The sequence below is a fragment of the Pocillopora verrucosa genome, chromosome 7 (assembly GCF_036669915.1).
Source record: "Pocillopora verrucosa isolate sample1 chromosome 7, ASM3666991v2, whole genome shotgun sequence".
In the NCBI taxonomy this organism is placed as follows: domain Eukaryota; kingdom Metazoa; phylum Cnidaria; class Anthozoa; order Scleractinia; family Pocilloporidae; genus Pocillopora; species Pocillopora verrucosa.
This window is the reverse complement of record NC_089318.1, coordinates 19,604,638-19,624,550: the sequence shown is the minus strand read 5'-3', so window position 1 is coordinate 19,624,550 and position 19,913 is coordinate 19,604,638. Positions and strand designations below refer to the sequence as shown.

The 19,913-nt window shown below is 37.5% G+C and overlaps 1 protein-coding gene across 1 annotated transcript; it reads right to left on the bottom strand.

Moving 5' to 3' along the window:
• Positions 1-2,271: 2,271 nt before the first annotated feature.
• LOC136282262 (uncharacterized) lies at positions 2,272-19,570 on the bottom strand. Its single transcript, XM_066169640.1, has 6 exons — positions 19,545-19,570; positions 13,087-13,151; positions 5,345-5,605; positions 4,578-4,739; positions 4,287-4,394; positions 2,272-3,494 (listed from the first exon to the last, which is right to left on the bottom strand). The coding sequence occupies exons 2-6, from the start codon at positions 13,114-13,116 to the stop codon at positions 3,237-3,239; spliced, it is 819 nt and encodes a 272-aa protein (XP_066025737.1). The 5' UTR covers positions 13,117-13,151; positions 19,545-19,570; the 3' UTR covers positions 2,272-3,236.
• Positions 19,571-19,913: the final 343 nt, after the last annotated feature.

The window sequence follows — 19,913 nt, the reverse complement described above, 5'->3', positions numbered from 1 at the left end:
TATCTTATTTTCTTAAAATGTTATCTGAGACAACTTGTGCCTGATACATATTATGTAACGAGCCGTTTTGTTAGCCTCTGAGGAAACAATTAATTATCTTTCGTGGAAAGACATTTGATCTTGCCTTTGGTTGCTAAAATTACCATCCGTTCCAAGAAAAAACAATAAAATACCAATGTTGGTTATTTTGTGCTTGTGGCAGCAAAAAGGAACTTTGAAAAGCAGAATTTACCGTGTCGTTCCGCTTATTTTTTTTCTGAAAGGAACTTGAAACCAAAGCGGAAAAATTGCTCCTTCCTTGAAAATGCATCTTATTTCAATCCAATAAAGAAATACGCGTGACTGCTGAGCGAAGCCTAACCTAAGCAGGCAAATTTTTTTTGGATGGTCCTTTGAAGTTTAAAAATGGACTAGCTGCATAAAAACCACGTGGACGGTAAAATCGTTATGAAATAATGAGGCAAAAAGACTTAGATTAGAGTTTTCTATGATGGAAAAATTACTGTTTAGATTTGAAACAAGGAAATGTTTGATGAGCCTTATCGCTTAAAGTCGATGTTATGTAAGGAATTTTGTCAGTCTACGTCAATCTCTCCAATTTAAAATAAGGAAATGTTTGACGAGCCTTATCACTTTAAGTCGATGTTATGTAAGGAATTGTGTCAGTTTACGTCAATCGCTACAATTGGAAACGTGGAAATGTCTGTCGAGACTCAAAATTTAAAGTCCATGTTATGTAAGTAGGAACCACGTCAAATGTTCTCAAGGAATTTAACAATGGATGTACGTGACAAGAAAGTTTGCCTCGCCGTCTGCATGTAGTACAGCACGGAACATTTTCATGATCAGTCGACCTTATCGCCTGAAGAAGACTGGCAGTATTTGTAGTCGAAACGTCGCGATCTACATCACTCGTGACTACAGCGTGAGACAAACGGAAAACTCAGCTTTTATTGTTATTCACCGCGTTGAATAACCACAACCTCTTTCATGAAATTTTTAAAGAAATAATATAAAAGAAAATTGGACCGCATAAGGAAAATGCGGAAAAAATGCAATTCTAAGCGACCAGGAAAAAATTATGTAACCAACTCTTTAACTTTTACGGCACTTATTGTGATCGTGCAAGGCAGCTATCATGACTGGTGGTTTTGCAATTGTCCATTGTACCGGTTATCGATTTTTACGAGAACCACACTAACCACACTATGAGAAAACTCCACTAGACTACGAGGTAATCATGGCTACATTTCTCGCCGAAAAGATATATTTAGCTTTTTCAAGAAACACTGTCGTTCTCACTGATCCATAAGTTAAATTTGAAATGCGCGTCCAAGACTGCTTAAAATAATTGTTAAGTCAGCGTTATTAAAAGTGATTTTTTTTTTCATATTGTCGTTGTCGCTGAGTCAAAAATGTCTGTGCCGTTGAAACGCAAGGGTGCCAAGTCACGGTTTCTTCAACTTCTAAGCTGCAGTCATCTGCATCCGTGTTAATATTTGTTATGGCCACTGTTATTCTTATGTAATTTGTAGTCGCCTCGTTAGAATCCTTCTATCGTATGATGTTAATTTTTTTGTAATTTCCTTTCAATCTGAATGTAATTTTGTTCATCTCTCCCCAAAAAATTACGATTCGGATTGTCGCAAAATAGCATCTTCGACATTAGCGAGGAAATTTGTCTCACGGACAAATTTAAATTTCAACGCAGAAATTTTTCCGGTGCTTATCAAACAAAATTCGAAAACAAAAGAGATTAACTTTGAAAGAATGTTATTGTTTAGAACTGAAAACTCTTATCCGTTTCCCTATTAGTTCATCAACGCATTATTTCTTTATGACGTTGCTTAAACTAAGTTCCTTTGCTCTTTTACTTCAGATAATTTTTATCCAGTCGCTTGTTCACGAATTCACTCATGGAACGCAGGAAACAGGAAACTTTCAATGTTTTTTTCGTAGTACTCTGCCGCCCTACGGCGAAGGATGTGTATCACAATTTAAGACCGCAGAGTACGTGATGTGGAAAAGGATTTAAAAACCAGCCACGTCACGACGAAGGCATGCTAGTATTCACTGACAGTATTATTTTTTTTTATTCATTTTTTTTTTTTTTTATCATTGTGGTCCACGAAGATCTTTTAGTAGTAAACCCGCTAAGTTATGCTCAATAAATTAATTTTCACTCATTTCATTCAAACCATACTAACTCTGAAAAATGTTGCTGTCACACTTTAGGACATTAACTATCTCTTACAACTAACTTTGACTATATCACGCTCAAACTGCACTTTATTTTGACTCGTTACGGCGGAAGAACAACTCTATGTAACGGAAACACAATGTACTCCTAATTAACGTTTTATTTACATAACAATAAAATAGTTCATGGCCACTCTCTACCCCGTCAATCTGTTTTCACTAATAATTCTCGATCCTACATTTTTCAATAATATTATTTCATAAATACGTACATGTCCTATTATGATTACTTCTCTTAAAATGAATGTTTTTTTTTTCGAAACACCTCTACATTTAGTAAAGTCGTGAAGGCTTTTCATAGAGCCGACTGAATTTCCACCCAACGTTGCGTTTATCATCTATCTTGAAATTATTTCCTATGTTATCTACAATCATCCAACATTCCTTCTTTTTCGGTCTTTCTGTTTCTCGTCCGTTTTAAACTCTAAAACCACGAGCGACAGCTTCACGAAAATCAATTTCCTTTCTCGCAACCTTCGACTATTTCTCTGTAAAAAGAGTTTTAAAATATAAACTAGACGCGAAACGAAACGAAATCAAAAGCAAAATAAACATGTTCCAAGACAGTGAAACAGAACTTAAATTTATCATATATTAGTCAATCTTTCTTTCTGTTCAATAACTTAAAATTATTTCTAAAATCTCTCATTTCTATTTGACAAATTGAATGGGATAAAACAACTGATATATCCTTCACTTTTCTCTTTTTCTCCTTCTTGCCTAATAAAACCGTAGAGGATTTCATTAACCAAACTTGTTCATCGTGAACGGTTAAATAAATTAGTAAGTATAAATGTCTTTTTCACTCAGTAGACGAGTTGTGTTTATGCTTTCCACTTGGAGAGCAATCCATGCAATAATATGGATACATCGCGTGGTAATCAAATGCTTTGATTCCATGAGTAACTTTAACTCTGCGGATGGATATCCAACGAAGGTTGCACCAGTTTGTAATACGCCTTACGTACATGTATTCCTCATGCTTTTATGGAATCTGGCACTGGACTCGTAGGACTGGATGACTCGTTTGATTTTGCCATTTCCGCCGAACAGGAATGGGGCGACTTAGCATCGCTGCCGTGGTCTTCTGAGGTGGTTTTATTACCATTCGACCTAGAGTCCTTCAGAATGCAGTTATGGCTTCGGAACATCCTCTCTAACTGTTCCTTTTGCGCCGTAAGGGCAGCCAGTTCTTTCTCCAGAGAATCCCTCTCCGAGTTCAACTCATCACTCTCCTACAGATGAGAAGAAAAACAAAAAAGTCCATCAGCGAAGCTTTTCCACGAAGCTGACATTAAAATACGAGTATCTGCTTATCATCATATTGAAATACAATATAAGGTTCGAAACTGGGCATTGCAGAACTAATAGGAATATATGAAACTGAAATTAATCGTACATGTTTACGTCCCATTGAGCTAACCAAATTTGCGCGAAGGATGTTATCATTCGATCATTACGAACGCATTCAGAAAAATATAATAGTGAAGCACTAACGAAAGGAGTGTTTTGATCTTCTTTTCGATTGAAAACACTCAACATCGTCGCTCGACCCGCCCATGTTTGATTGATGACAAGGAAATCAGACGAGCTGTCTGCGATGTTAACCTCAAAAATTTTAATAATAGCTATAGAGTGTTTTAATTACTTTCTTATATATCTTAAATTACAACTGTTTGTTCCTTATGTTATTTTCTAGAGAATTCTTTCGAGTAAACGGGGACCACACCTATCCGACACCCACGAGTTCGGGATATGGCTCACAATTCTTCGTTCTTTTTTTTACCAAATTTGGTTTTATAGTGGGCATTAAGGATAGCGACAAGTGCACGGAGTCAAAAAGTCGGAAATGACGTGGAATTATTTTTAAGGTAGAGCCTATTCATCACTGAGATTGAGGTTCCGTTGTTAAAGAAAAAAATCCTCCCTAAACCGGAACTGAAACGGAACCATCATATAATCCACGTGACTTGAACAGGTTCATTTCCGGTTGGGAGAATCACAAGTTGTAAAAATCGAGTACTCACATCTTGAAGCTTCTGCATGTGTTCCTTCCTTCTTTGTCTGCATTTAAAAGCCGCTACCTTGTTTCTTTCTCTTCGAATTCGACGTTTCTCTTCTTCCTCTTTAGAAAGCTAGCGAGAAATGAAAACAAGAGGAAATTATTTTTAACGTACGTGACCTTGAATGGCACTCAATACACTTATGACGGAAAACCACAAATTAGCATAAAGATGCGTTTTATTGTGAATTCAAACGCGCGTAAACTAAACGACAAGAATCACGCAAAGAATGTAAAACGCGACATTTAAACATACCACTTCAAGTCTTGGTTTCTTCGCTTCGATTAGCGGCATTCCATCCAAGCCTTGGGCAACTCTTCGCGTTTTAATTGCGTTCCGAAGTCCCACTTTCACCTCGTCTGCTGCTCCACTACTCATTGGAACGAGTTCTGTATAACTGGCATCTTCACTCGATACCTGTTTCCGTAGTGAGCAAAAAAAATTGTTTAGTAAAATATATTTAATGTCAAATTAACTATACTTGGTTATATTAAAGCGAGCGTTGAAACGCACGCAATTTCGCCCACCTTTAGAAAGAGGTACAATGCTTTATCAAAGCGAATGAAGAGTACGTGATAATAATTGTGAAAACACCGATTATATATTTTAACGTAAAATATTCTTCAAAGGAAGCGAAACATTCGACAACAACTCAATTCCATAGGGTAATTATACAATAAATGCTTAGGATAAAATTGCTAAGTCAGGTTAAAACACAGTGTTTGTTATTACGCACTAATAATAGTATTCTGACCTAACATGATTGATTCAGTGTTTTATAACAAATCTGAACGGTAGAACTGCAAAGAATGTCACTTTCCTAGAACTGGCAGATAAAAGTACCGCAACCGTAAGAGAAAAAAAATTTACGATGCGGAGACATAGATAAGCAAAAGTTCTGTATGTAAATTTCTTATTGTCGTAATCACATCGAACGATGTGCGATGCAATATGGCTAGCAAGCAGACTTCGCAGAATTAAGTCTAAAACTAACTTAAGCGATGTCAAAATCCTACGCTTACAATGGAGTCGCTGTCAGATTCATCCAAATGGTATGGAACGGGCATTTTCGCTCCTCCAGACAAAAAATTTCGCTCTTCGCCAGGAGTTGTGTCCATAGGCAGAGGCAGATTCAAATGTGGCAACAACATCTTGTTAGATGATGCCTTATTCAAGTCGAGCACGTGGGTGTAGTCAAGCATCAGACAAAGATTTACTTTTCGCGCCTGTCCAATGGTGTTTTTCCCTGATAAAGCTTGTTTTGAGTTGAGATCACCTTTATTCTGGGAAAAGCCCGAACGCCAAGTTATATATTATTCGATTTTCCACAATGAATTAGCATACATTACAGATATTCTAAAAATAGGGAAAACGATAGATACGTCATGCGTCATGTGCCAATCACAAGCTCGCAATTTTTGCTCCGCTATGGAAACATCAAACAAATAGAAGACTCAGAAAGGCCCGGTAAATGTTTTCTGATAATCAACCCTTTTATCTCCGCGAATTATTTGCCTTTTCTGCGGATTCCTCGAACTTTTTTGCTTGAATTTGAAAATAAAAGTTCATATGAAAGGGATTCGTGACGTTCGAGAAGTCTTTTTTTTCGATTTTAACAAGGTTTCAGCGTTTTCAGAGGCATCACGACGAACAATCTGGAACCTCAGCGGCGCGTGACAGACGTAAGAAATAAATTATTCAACGTACTGGCCTTGCCCTGCAGATTAGATTGCGAAATAAACATTCTACGAAGCACGATCTGCCTTCAACCGGCTGATACAGGTTCCATTTATTCTTCAAAGACGTATATTTTTGTTATCCGTCACCAGAAAATCGAAATTTGCGCAAGAGATAATGGAGAAGAGGTATTTCGCAATCGTCTGGAATTGATATACAAAATGTAAACAAAGGTCGGTCCGCAGAATAATGGAACAGAACGCAAATGAAAAAGATATACGACTAAATTGAACACAACAGCATCGAACTTGATGTCCTTTTCGAGCGAAATCAAGCCCAGAAAACTGGGTTTTCCTTTTTTGTTTTCAATTTTTTTCTCGTTGACTTGTTATTCGTATGTAAGAATAGACGTCATGTTTGCATTCCCTGAGTTTCTAATTTGCAAACATTACCCATCTTATCATATAACGAATTATCTCTTAAAATGTCGGCAATATCATGAATTCATTCACAGTTCACTGTCAAAAGGGGGAAATAGGCGATATTTTTGCAGGTCTGCGGCGACGATCGCAGGGGATTCCTTGTAAATTGAAATTAGGGACCGAACCCGGAACTGAATAAAAACTCAATAAGCGCGTGGGCAAAAACCCACGTAATGACCCTGTTGTTGCTCAGCAAGCGAAAGCAAAAATTCTACCATGACTCAGTTAATTTTCACAAAGGGATACCCTGAAAAACCTGACTCACGTTAACCTTTGTTAGATGTTATTACTCATCTCACTTCAAGTAGTCACGTCTATACCATCTGAGAAATTTCCCTACTTCGAAAATGTCACAGAAGGTCATCAAGTGTTTATGAATAGCTATCTAAAAAAACTGAATCTCTGAGGATGATTGTGCAGTTTTTGTGTTTATCAGAAGCGATCCTTTGAAAAAGCTTGTTTTCGCAAGCGTAGTTTATCTACGCAGTTTGCTAGAATTCACCAGCTAGTGACGCCAATCCTAAGTCATCACATGCATTTCGAATGTTGTCCGAAGAACGATAATGACGTCACACACGTGAAAGTTATCGCATTTACTGAGTTAGAATCTGCTAAAAAACCTGATAGCAAAAAACTTAAAAAAGAAAATCGTTTCCTGTTTCCTACGGGAACAGGAAAAACTGGCGGTCTTACATAAATCCTTTTATTTACTTCGGAGGCTAAAAAGCTGTTAGGGCATCGTCTCTGTCAAACAATCACTTCACATGAATCTACCTGTAATCTCTTTAGATCGACGCCTGTTTAGCGGCAGCCTAAAAAAATCATATCATTTAGCACCTAAGCAAAATTAATACCTAAGAGATGGTAGATATATATTTTGGAGAGCATATCGAGGTTTTATTTTCATCCGAGTGAGCTCTGATTGCTGTTGATCCCTGTTACTCTTATTCGAGGACTTAGTCCAAGCTTTTAATAATTCCATCATGAAAGCGAGCTACATTGAATTTAAGTGTTTTCATGTCTTTTAAACCTGCCCTTGTGAAATTTCGACGCATGTGTCGATTAAAACAAGCATTCAGCATTTAGTGACTTCTGCACTCCGGTTTTTGATGCCCCCCTAGTTGTCAAAGGTTTCCTTTTAATCAAATCACACAGAAGACGGATGGAAAAAATGATCTTTGAAACTTAAAAGACTGAAGGGAAACAGACTGTAATGACAACTTTCAGATACACTGCAATTTCGCCAGATCATTTCCAGTGTTGGAATAACGTCAAAGTTACTTATGTCTCCACACAACTGCGTGCGTTACGGCCTCTGAGACAAGCTGTTTCAGTAGTCGCAGCGGTTTATTACGTCAGCTGCAAAATTGTGAAATTTGCAAACTAACTTAATGACCCGCTTTCCATGCTTCATCTCCGAAAAATCGAAAGAATTTCACTTCTTTGCGTCATCCTTGATAAGGTAGTTTATTTTTTGTGATACATTTCTCTCTCTTGAGCGATAAGATAAGTCAAATCAAATTTTTTAAGCAAAACTGAGAGTTGCTGAGGCAATAGAATTGATAAACTGCAGTTAGCGTGACAACTGCTGTCACTTCTGGAGACATTTGATGCAAAAGTCCATAAGCTGTTGATAAACAGAAAGCGACCTTGCAAATGACGAAGGTAGTTGTTTTTGTTCTTAAGATTTTACCAAAGGATTTCCATTCCTTTCGCTTTTGTGACGTAATTATATATTTCGATTTGACAAAGCAGAAATCAATTAATTAGTCGCGGTGCAGATTTCACGATGACAGGGTTCATATTGCAGATCTATTAATAGCTGTATCAGCGAATCTTCGCCCCGTGACCGAGAGAACGCGTGCACTATCTTCCTAACGTCCTCGATTTCTGTCCTCATCCAAAATAGTCTCATTACAATGTAGAAATCAAAAATATCATGCGAATGTGCTTTAACCTTCAGATCTCAAAATTCCTACATCGTTGGCAAAAGGATTATAAACAGTGAAGCATATTAGATTAGGGCAGATCCAAAGATAGACAAAATAAATTTCCCGCGAAGCTTTTGTTGTCAGACAAGTAATTCCAGCCTTTTTCGGTAAAGGGAATAGCAATGTTCTGGGCGTAAGGTCGTATAACAATTGCCAAACTTGTCTCTGAAATATGAGTACCGTAATTGGTATAAAACATTGATGCCTTAATAGGGAAAAAATTGGGAGGAAATGCATACTACTGCGCCTTGCATGCAATACTTAAAAAAAAATTTTAAAAGAACCGTTAAGTTTGTTAACCAAAAGGTCTTCAATGATCAAAAAACGTGTATTACAGAATGTTAATTGTGTATTGTCCGAGCAAAGAAGGGGTTTTCAAAGAGCGAGTGTCTATGACAAGCCAAGCCTGCCAATCTCAAACTCGTGCCAACTGCGCAAAGGGACCTTTGTCCTTTTAAACCGCACCTAAAGAAGTGGAAATTATTTCATCAGCCTGAAAACTATCCGAAATCCTTAAATTAAGATCTTAGAATACACAGAGTAAGGCTTTCGAAATTCATTATGCATATAAAAACATATCTGCGTTTCGGTCTGCTTAATTCACGCCATCGGCCGGAAATGGCGTGTGTGGAGATGGGACTGTTTCCACAAGCACTTCCAAGGCTATTAATAGATTAGGGACGCAAACTCCAAAATTGCGTATTCTATGATTTTTCTGAGATTTAATATGACTTTATTTAGTTCAAATGTTCACATCTTGCAAAAACTGCTTAATTTCGTCATTTTACGGTTATAAACACCTTTTTGCTAAATCGATCAGCTGCTACAGCTATCCTTGAATAATCCGCCGGAAACTCTCTAGTGAGTAGCGAGTGCACGAGGGTGGAAAGCGGTTGATATAGGAATCATTCTTACCAGAAGAGCAACCTGAAAATCTCTACCAGTCCTTAGACTTTTGTTTCCCTCACAACTACATCTCCCTGATTTGGCTGTACCAGTCTTGAGTCATATTAAACGGCACAGACAGATCGATGTCTGGGAATAAAAAACCTCATCATAAGAGTCTGCTAACCGGAATAACTTGCTAGCCACCGTTATCTATTTTTAAAAAATTATATTTTAGCCCGCCTTTTGTTCGTAGGAGACATTTCATTTCGGTTTACAACAAGAACAAGGGGTAAGTGCGACCTTTCAAGTTTAATACAAGTGAGCAGCCGGCTCGGATGTCCAAAGGCTTCGTGTTTACGGGTAGTTTTCCCACCAGCCCTGCTGTTGAAATATCTGTACTCAGAGTGGTCCAAGACCACACATGAACACATCAAAATCCTGTCACAGGAAAGAGCAGTCCTTAGCGTCACGAAATCGCTAAAACCGATCAAGCTAAGTTTACTGTGTTCATATTATGAAGTCCTGAATAAAACTGTTTATGTAGTGGATGATATTCTCTCTTCCCATAACACCGAATCTTTTAAATATGACCCCAGCTTAGTTTACTGGGTTTATATCATGAAGTCCTGAATAAAATTGTTTATGCACTGAACGATATGCTCTTCCCATAACACCGAATCTTTTCAATATGACGCGCAAGCAAAGAAAATTATCGTTTAATGTCGTTTACGGTGGGAATATAACAATTACAACAGAAACCAAGGGCAGACAAGAGAGTTAATTTCCGCCTTTTTGCCATCGTTTTATCACTTTGAAGTACACGTGGGCTGGAATCGAGATCATTCCTTCACGCAACGCTGTTGATCAGTTCTCTACAAATAGCCTCAAACAATGTTTATGGCTGTTGTTAGGCGATTATTTTATTTTGGGCACTGAATGCATTGGAATGAAGCGTATGCGGTGTATCTTGCTGTGTCGTGCTCGCTGAAAGCGATAATTATCGTCATATTTTGCACCAAAAATAAGTGCATTCGTTGTAGTAACACCATGATGAATTATTCTGGTACGATAGGAAAAAGCAAGACTGGCATTGATAAATGAAGAAGAAACACGGATGGCAAAGAATGAAGAAGATTGAATCAGATTACAAATGACAAACTTAGCTTGGAAGATAAGGTCTAAACGCATAATGCGTGACATAGCCGGCTATTTCAGAAGGTTTTTCGTTTCTAGTCACACAAGTATGAAACTTCGGCAAGTTTATACGACATTCGTTCTAAAGTAATCGCGATCTCAAAACGGGGAATAAAAACCACATGCCGGTCCAATATCAGCGTAAGCAGAACATAGCTCGTTTTTACGGTTTGATACGTGATAAACTTCGGCATCTTACTTCTTCGACCTAGCAGAATTATTTTGTTTTTTACCACTGGTTAAAATCTTGCACTTCGCTCTCCAAAATGAATTAAAGAACGCCCGGGGAGGCCAGAGTAAAAACTCGCTCAGCCATTTTCAGTCAACTTGGAGCACAAATTTACGAGACATTTTCTTCGATATCTTAAAATAGATAAAAAAATAGGGCTCCCAAAACATATTTTAAGAGAATCACGATGACCTCACCTGAAATGTTCGCTGAGCGCATCTCTTCCCACACGGAAAAGAATTTAATTAACGATGAAGGAAGATAATCGTCATAATTGCATTTTGTTGCGTGGGTGTTTTTTACCACTACAAGCAGCGTTTCAGTTTAACAGTAGTTCATTTACACGTAACTGAACGCAAAGGTCATTCAAGGGTACCCGTGTTTGTTATAATTTTAGCGGCCGGCTGCTATGAAATCTGCTATGAAATCTGCTGAAAAAACTTTGTTTGTGACAGTTTTTCACTTTCTCCTGGTTTCATTTAGTGCCAAAGATCATCAGTCTTAGAAGTTACAGTTTAAGAAGAATATCTAATTCGGCTGAAACTTTCGTATGGATTCGCCTTCGCCCCCTTGAGTGAGATTTCAAGCTGTATTTTAAATATTCAACTTTCTGTGATTCTACGTTCCATAAATTAAGCAGTCCATGTCAAGTTCGCTAACATAGGTGCCTCGCAAATAGAGATGGACTTATTTGCACCATAGAGGCTTATGCTAAGCGACAGGTAATTTTACATTGAAGTTCTTTCGATTTTCGAAATTTCTATGATTCCATTGATGCGCTTAGTACGTAAACAAAACCGATCGCTAGGGCTTTTATTTTAGTAAAATTACGGCATGTTTCGGTTCATTAGTTACACAGGCGAGAGCCATTAAATTTAAGTCACTTATCAACCAATACGCTTTTGAACAATCATTACAAGTGGACCACTGAGTAAGTTTACTTCGCTAACGCTCAAGCTGTTGTGAGATTGTTATAATAAAATAGATGTAAATCAATGGATTAAGCACACATATGATGAAGAGAAAAACGAACCAAACAGATGTAAAATAAAACGTTTATATAAATTATCCAAATTCGACATTCCTAAAATGCGCAAGGTATCGAGGCCAAAGGCAAAAGCCCTTCTGACCTTTCCCGGTTATAATTTACGGTATTCCGACTAATATTTGATCAAAAACGCGGCACTGTGAAAGAAGTGGATGATCGTAATTGAGAACTATAATTGCATATGCACATTTTTCCTGGCACCAGTTTTGTTTCTGTAACAGAATTAATAACATCACCATGTGCGTCATACAACAAAACTTTGAGTATAACCTCGTCATCACCGACCAATATTAAAGATTAGCTTTATTATCATGATAAGAACGGGGTGCAAAGCAAAATAATAAGACTCAGGGTGTTTAAATTAAAAGATTAGGCGGTCAATGACTCCAGGCATAGACAGAAAAACATTGGGTTCACCTTACAGGTTTCAAGCGTAGTGGTTTAAGAGCAAAGTTCATAACAGTAAAGAAGTACGCAAGAATGATGGACGACATATTTTTGGAGCCAACGATACCAAACTATGTCGAAACCCCCTGACATAAAAAACTCATTTTTCCAAATTCCTCAGTCTTCGCTACATCAAGGTTCCTCCTGCAGCCATATTGGAAATCGTGAAAGCTAACGTGCTTTCTATGCTTATCTTCGCACGAAACCAAGCAGTTTTTTTACAAGTTTGTACAGAGCGAAGGATGAAATAAGGTTTTACGTCCCAGGCAATAAAACTCCAACCTCAAACTTACACATGGCTGCTTTAATTAATACATCAAGAGAAACAATGCACCAGAGAAACTTGAATCATATGCTTCTAATTTTTTTTGAGTCCTTCCTTTTAAGATTTTTTGGAACAAGTTAAGCTTACTAAGAACATTTTGGTGTCCATCGGATATTCACAGTTGTACCAGACCAAAGCTGCCTGCAATCTAACTTTGACTGTCGGTTGGAGGGAATGTCAATCGTTTAAAGTTTCTCTTGTTCCCCAAAATAAATCAACCAACAGGTAAAAAAACAAAAGGTGTTTTTGAGAAAACAAGCCTCTAAAATTAATGGTGAAGTTTAACAACATACTTTAAATAAAGATTTGTCTTGCTTTCTCTGACCTTAGTAATACTCGAAATAACGTTCGGCGGGGGAACTTGGAGAAACATGGCACAACTGGTTTGAAAAATGTTTTAAAAACGGAAAATGTTGTGCACGGAATGTTAAACTGAACAAAAAGCAAGAAGAACAAAATTTTATGAGCAACCTCAAGTGGTACCTTCAGTTTGGAGCACAAATCCCCAGTCATATAATCAAAACCGAGTTATTTCCAAGAACGGAGTCCTGTCGATGAAATAAAGTTTAGAGTCAAATCACTTTTGAACGTTTCATCAGAAAAATTCCTATCTAAGCTTCAGTTGCAGAAAGCTATTTATAGATTTAGGAGTATACAGGTAAAAATGCCCGATTGTAAATTTGTGCTCTTAAAAAGTCTCCTTTGACGCAAACCATACCTTAAAAGGACTCTGAGCTCATGTAAACGACTTCTCATCTACTTAAACTAGAAGACTTGAGTTACAACTTAAAGTACTCAAAAATGTAGGGATGTATAGGATACGTGCCTAAGTATGTTTTCAGCTGATTAGACCGCAATTCATCAGGGCATGTTTTCCCAGTAAACGAGGAAAAAAATTGCGGAACACGAATTAATGGCAGTTCAACTCATTCAAGTTCAGGATGCTTTGCGCACACTAAATAACAACCTTTGAATGTTCCTTCAGGCTAAGATACAGGTTTTTTTTTCCTTAAATCAACATATCTGGGTGTAAAAGATCTGTACTATCAAGATGTCAACATGAACTCAAAAACCTTTAACAATACCTCAATTCCGAGATCAATTTGCCCAGTTAATACCGATAAATGACCTTGTCTAGTTCTGTGTACAATAATATGTGGGCGGTAAAGGAAACTTTTAATTCGTTTTTTTTTTTCCCACGTTTAGAGCCTTGATGCCCAGTTTTGTTTTGTTATTTCCTGTCCTTTGATCACGAGTTTCCAAATTGTCCGTCTAGAAACAGGAAGTTATTCTGTGGTCAAAACAGTTCTTTTCAACCAGCGAAGGCGGCAAAGTAAACGTTTTAGAAAATAAGACCGTAACCGAAAACATACCATTTTATTTTCGAGGCTAATAGATGAGGGCGTGATTTAAAATTTCTTTAGGTTTCTTCAACAGCTTTTATCGAGTTAATTAACACTAGAAAGCACTTCAGAATAAACTGATCATTATTATAGTTTTACTTCAGTTCTGGGCAGAACACTGCACAGCACGTATTGGGGAAAAATCGATCATCAAAACATGCATACCACAGAGCAAAGATCATTTTTTCCGCCGCACTATTTGTGGTTTACAGTAAATTTAAAATTTCCTTCCGGTGGACAAAGTGTATAAACGCATTCAGGAACATGTTTGAGTTAATGAAACGTTCGGTTTCTCATGCTCTTCAGCTTGCTGTCCTTTAATAAGGATTCCCGTCATCTTCGCAATGGATTTTGAATTAAATGGAAAATAACCATTGATTTCAAAGCCAATCTTACAAACTAATCTAGTTGCATGATGCTGTTCCGCAGTTGTTTGATGATCATGAAAGCTGTCCATCAAAATTTTCTATGACAGTGGCACAGAGAGCCACAGTTTAATATACGATCATAGCATCAATTTTCACTTACAAACAAATCAAATTGTGTTCCCTATCATGCTTAAAAAACAGTCTGAAGTTTACGCAAAACTAATCTTTGCCATTAGAAACGTTTCCAAAATTCAGTCTCTTAAAAAAAACACACATCTGCAGAATTGTATCTGCCATATTTCTTGCCATAGCAAACATGCAAAAATTTACAAAAGAATACGGCTGTGTTAAAATACTGAACTAAAGATCTCTGAGCATGTTCATGTAATCTTTTGGTTCGGGTCCATGCTTCAGTGATAACGTTGTGATTCATTTGTTCAAGTAAACCAAACTTTAACCGCTATATCTGCAAGTATGTGACGACAGTATGCTATCATCACATTGAAAAATTCGTCTTTTGATCCCCTCTTCAGATGTCACCAAACACGGCCTTCGCATTTTGTAACGCTTTAGTTTGTGTTTATAGAGCGAGCACTCCTCTGACGTCATAAACACGGCCTTTGTAATTTTTATGCTGAAGTTTGCGCGGAGAACCGAAAGTTAACCAGAGAACAAGCTAAAAATTTCTCTTTCCGAAATAGGAAGTCGTGGTTCTTTGCTTTAAAACTGTAAGGCAACAACTTCTCATAAGATTGTTACCCTCAACTTGAACAAATTTGATACTAGTTTGAAGAGATATAAAACACCGCAATGAGAACAGTGAACCGGAAGTGATTAAAGATGGCAAACGAAAGAACAGACTAACTTGTATTTCAAATTACAAACTAAGGCTAAATTTTTCAGTTTTGAGGTCCTCAAGCTAGCAGCAGAAATATTTCCTTTCATTTAGTTTGTCGAATGACGCAGCTCTTAGAATGACTACAACAGATTAGAGACTACTGACTGCCGTTTGCAATTCTCAATTCTGAGGAGTAATTTCGTAAGCTCGTTACACAGAGATCGAGTCATGCCATAATTAGTCAACATCCTAATCTCTTTACATACTTACGTCTGAATCTTGCCAAAAAGAGTCAAGTGCAGCCCGACCTACGTGCTTTTTTTAACTTGACGTTGTAAAATCCCTCCTACCGAACGGCAATTGGACTAAGAGATTAGGATAGGAACGTGCAGAAACGCAAGCAGTGAAACAACTTCACTTCAAATAAAGGATTCTCTGAATTTAGCCTTGGTCTTCAGTTTCTACTATTTGCTTGAGTTATCACCTTTTATTTGATTCAGTGCCATTCATTTTAAGGAAGAAGATTTCCCATAATAGAAGTCAAAGGCACAACTGAGCGCCTTTCAGTTCAAATGTAATATCCTTTAAATCACATAATCTCAGTCGTAGAAGGACGTCAGATATATTAATCTAATGGTTTCATGTTAATAGGCAACGGTTGCAGCTTCTGAAACGAGCCGTTCCAGCGCAAGCGATTGGGTCAGATTACCTATGTCAAGTGCAAGGTCACAGCGCCGTAAGTTGTTTCGAAATATTTTAAATAGCTTGACGTGGCTTTCTGCGCCGAATGATGTTGATAATTTTTCTTGCTTACGCAATTGTATATTTGATAGTATTTGGCTAAATTGCATTGTTCGTTTCAACGTCAATAAAACTCACATGACAGGGATACAAGTTGGCAGAGACTCAGGAAGAATGGTATATTTAAAACGAATGACTGCTGAATTGAAAAGGTAGTGAGCGTGACACACAACATTTAGGGAATTCAGCTCATTCGACATTTCATTTTTCTCGCAGTTTCAAAATTCACGTCACTGATAGAATCCCTTACGTGCATAAGCTACTAATCAGCAAATAAATTACACGAATGACGAAGGTACTTGTTTGTGATACCTGAAGTTCGCATCACGAGAGGTTCATCACCGTTACTAATATGACGTAAACAGAGAATCAATTACTCGGTGCAATCACATGATAGATAGCAGCAACCACTCGTGTCCACATGCATGTACTTTTCCGAGCACTGTTGATTTTGCAATAAAACTTTTAAAGCGAGGGTCGTATTTTACGTTCTCTCTAAAATGGGAAACCTTGGCCGTTACAAACATCACAGTTTATACTTCATAGAAATGTTTTAACTTTCTCTTAAATGTTTGCAGAGTCATTTTAATATCTTAAGTTTTCGCTCTCACTTGAAAACACTGCGAAAAAGTCCAAACTATCACGCGAAAACTCATAACTGCCTCAAGATCTTAACTGCTTTGAGAGGAGACGTTAATTGCTTAATAGCAGCTATACTGTTTAAGAGGATCTCAGACGAATCCTATATTCTTGGCATCGTGAGTTGTATAAACGTCTACGTCCCTTTTTTTCTAGCTAGAGTAGACACGTGCTCAAGTCTTTCTGATATTCTAAAATACTTTAGCATCATTGATCTTTGATTTAATATCCAACCACAACTTACTCCATAGAACTGGACATCGATTGGGAAACAAATCCGGCGGGGAAAAGATATAATTGCATGCAGACTCTAAGCGATGCTGTAAAGTTCACAGATGAAGGTAACACCTATCCGTAACATCTGCTGTGTTTAAACGAATAATCAATAAACTGGCTCTTTAAATCCTTTGAGTTGACCTAGGAAGATTTTCAAATTGTGCGTGACAAGTTAAACCAGGGTCTGAATTCAAAGTCTACATCAAACTCTCCAACTCTAAAGTAGCCGCAACAAATCTCCTCTTGGTGAAATTGGATCAATATCGCTAAGGAAATTATTATTCAGAATCCTGACAACAAAGAGAAAAAGTGTTTCAGCGATTGAAACCCAAAGATGCAAATATAAAACTGCATTTCCGGCTTTCAGTCACGCTTTTGACCGGAAGTGGGGTGGGACTTTTTGGGTCAGAGGGTAAAGTCCACCTGCATGCTTTAAAGGACTCTTTCAGGGTGATAACATCATGCTCAAAATTCTATATATAGAATGAGGCGAAATATCTAAATATTGCAGTTGTGCGATTTTGCTAAAATCGTGGATCTGATGCAAGTGCGGCAGAGTTTTATCTAGCTGACTCAGTACAGCTCAGTTGTTCCAGCTGTAATTTTACGGAAATGAACACGTGTTTGATCAATGGATAAGTTTCGAAAGTTCAAGTCAAAGTTGCATGTAGTCTCATAGTCTCCAGCCACACAAAGAATGTTTGCTGATAATTTAGAGATCCTGATCACATCCTTAATGATTTTATTATCGTCCATTACCATAACTTCCTTTTTCACACATAACTCTAAGAATCTTCGATTTGAGGAATGATGAATATATTGCGAGCCCGTGCTTCGCAATGAGAAGGGTAAAAATAAACTTTACATTGAATCAACAACGGTTCATTTGGCACTTTACTTTATTTGACCGAACAACTTATCCATTGCCGGATTCATGACATTCATGAGTGGGTGCGCACTTCAATTGCTAATACGACTCAGTGGCATACCAGACAACCACAAAACGTGTCGTATATTACAATTATGAAGCAATTATCGTTTCGAACATAGCAAAAATTTTATCGCTCTCCCACGTTTTGTTCTCTTGCGTCACCGGATCCTTGTTTAAAAGTTTCACTCGCCTATCTTCGGTTTGGGGTTTAGAAGAAAAGCATTTGCCTTTTTAAAATTCGAAGTTCCTAATGATTATGTTAAATTACTTCAAAGTTACAAAGCACATCGATTGAGGCACCTATAACATAAGTCGCACTAAATTTTCCCCTCAAATCATCGGGGAAAAAATATGCGAAGATTCGTCTTCAAACATGTAACTCAGTCGAATATTTATTGAAAAGTAGGAACAGAAAAGCAACGGTCGATAACTATCGAAACGTGTAGTGTGAGCATCAAAATGAGGGCAGTTCCGAAAAGGATTGTTATCAGTATTAGTGACTGTCAACCCGAGGGGAAGACATTGATAGATTAAAATCTTCCGTTCTCCAAGCTATCAGTGTAAAACAACGTCATCAGCAATATCAAATCCCATCTTCCAGTTTGTTAATCTGACTGCAACGGCCTCCAGCAACTTATATGCGGAGATTCTTAACAATTTGGCGTAGGAGGAAAAAAAGGAAGGGCTACACCTTTCACTGATACTAAGCAGTAGGTAATAAGGCAAAAGAAATTAATAATCCAACGCAATAATTACGTCAGTTTCTTGCGTGGGTTTCTGTTGCCTTTAAAGACAAGCATGCACATAACGCTGTTTGTCTTAAGAACGAATTTTATTCCTGTTTCTGGAGGAGTTTTTGTTCCCATTTCTAGTTTAAAATTGTTCTTGCGTCGTATCAAAAGTTGTTTGTGACAGCTTTTTACTCTCTTCTGTTTTTTCCTTCGGGTCACTCATCTCTAATCTTCTACATCTATTCCGAGCGTAAGCCTTCCTTAAATCCATAGGAAACAGTCTTAATTCGTCCTACCCACAAATGAAATTATTTATAGAAGGGATCTTTTTAACTAATCATGCGAAGACAAGTGCTTTGCATTAGCTGCAAACGTTCGCACGTCATAACTGTACGTAAAACCCAACAGGTGGAATTCGAGGAGAACCTTCTATTTCATTCTTAAAATTTTTGTCCATGTGCACTTAGCGAAGAAAACAAAACAAAACGTTGTTCATTTTAGAAACGGAACAACTTGTTTCGCTTCATTAACTACTCAGGCGACTGCCACGCTAAGCTGTTTCATGGATCAGCTCCTACGCATCAATTAAGTGTCAGCAGTTTTGCGTGTGTTGCATATGCTTCGCTCGCTGCATTTGTTAATTTTTCCGTAATGAAAGTTTCTTTCCGAAGCAAGTCTGTGCATTGCCTTGCCAGAAAAGAAGTTGTTGGGATTTTAACAAAAATATTATTGTCTTGATGGATCATGAAAAGAAGCAGCCGACGGAAATAAATGCATCGGCGATTTAGTCATCGAGGATAAAGGTAAACCGAGTGATATGCTGTCTCTTAGCTAAGTCACAGCGCATGGAGAAATATCTCTTTTTTTTTACTATTTCAATGCGCCCGTATTTTTGGCCCGATCATGATCAACCCTTTAAAGAATAACCAAAATATAAAAGAAATGATCGCCTACCTAAGAAACTTTGCTTGTTAGACGAATTCTCCTGGTCAGTACTGAAGGAAATGTAACAGGAAAAGTATAAATATAATTTCAGTTATAAAGGCAAAAATAGACTCGAACAAGAGCCTCAAAAATCTGCTATATTTAACACATTTTTCCAGAAAGTACCCAGCCCCTAAAGAAAGGAAACCAGTACTCAACAACGGGACATACTTAAGCTTGCCCAACAACTTTTTTATCAGTTTGCTATTCGCGGACTATCCGATAATCCTTGAAAAATACTGACTCAAGTCTAAAGAATCAAACCCTGTTTCTAATTTTGTATAAACTAAATGTAAATGCAAGGGGTATATCTCTCAATAGCACAATTTTCCCTTTTTT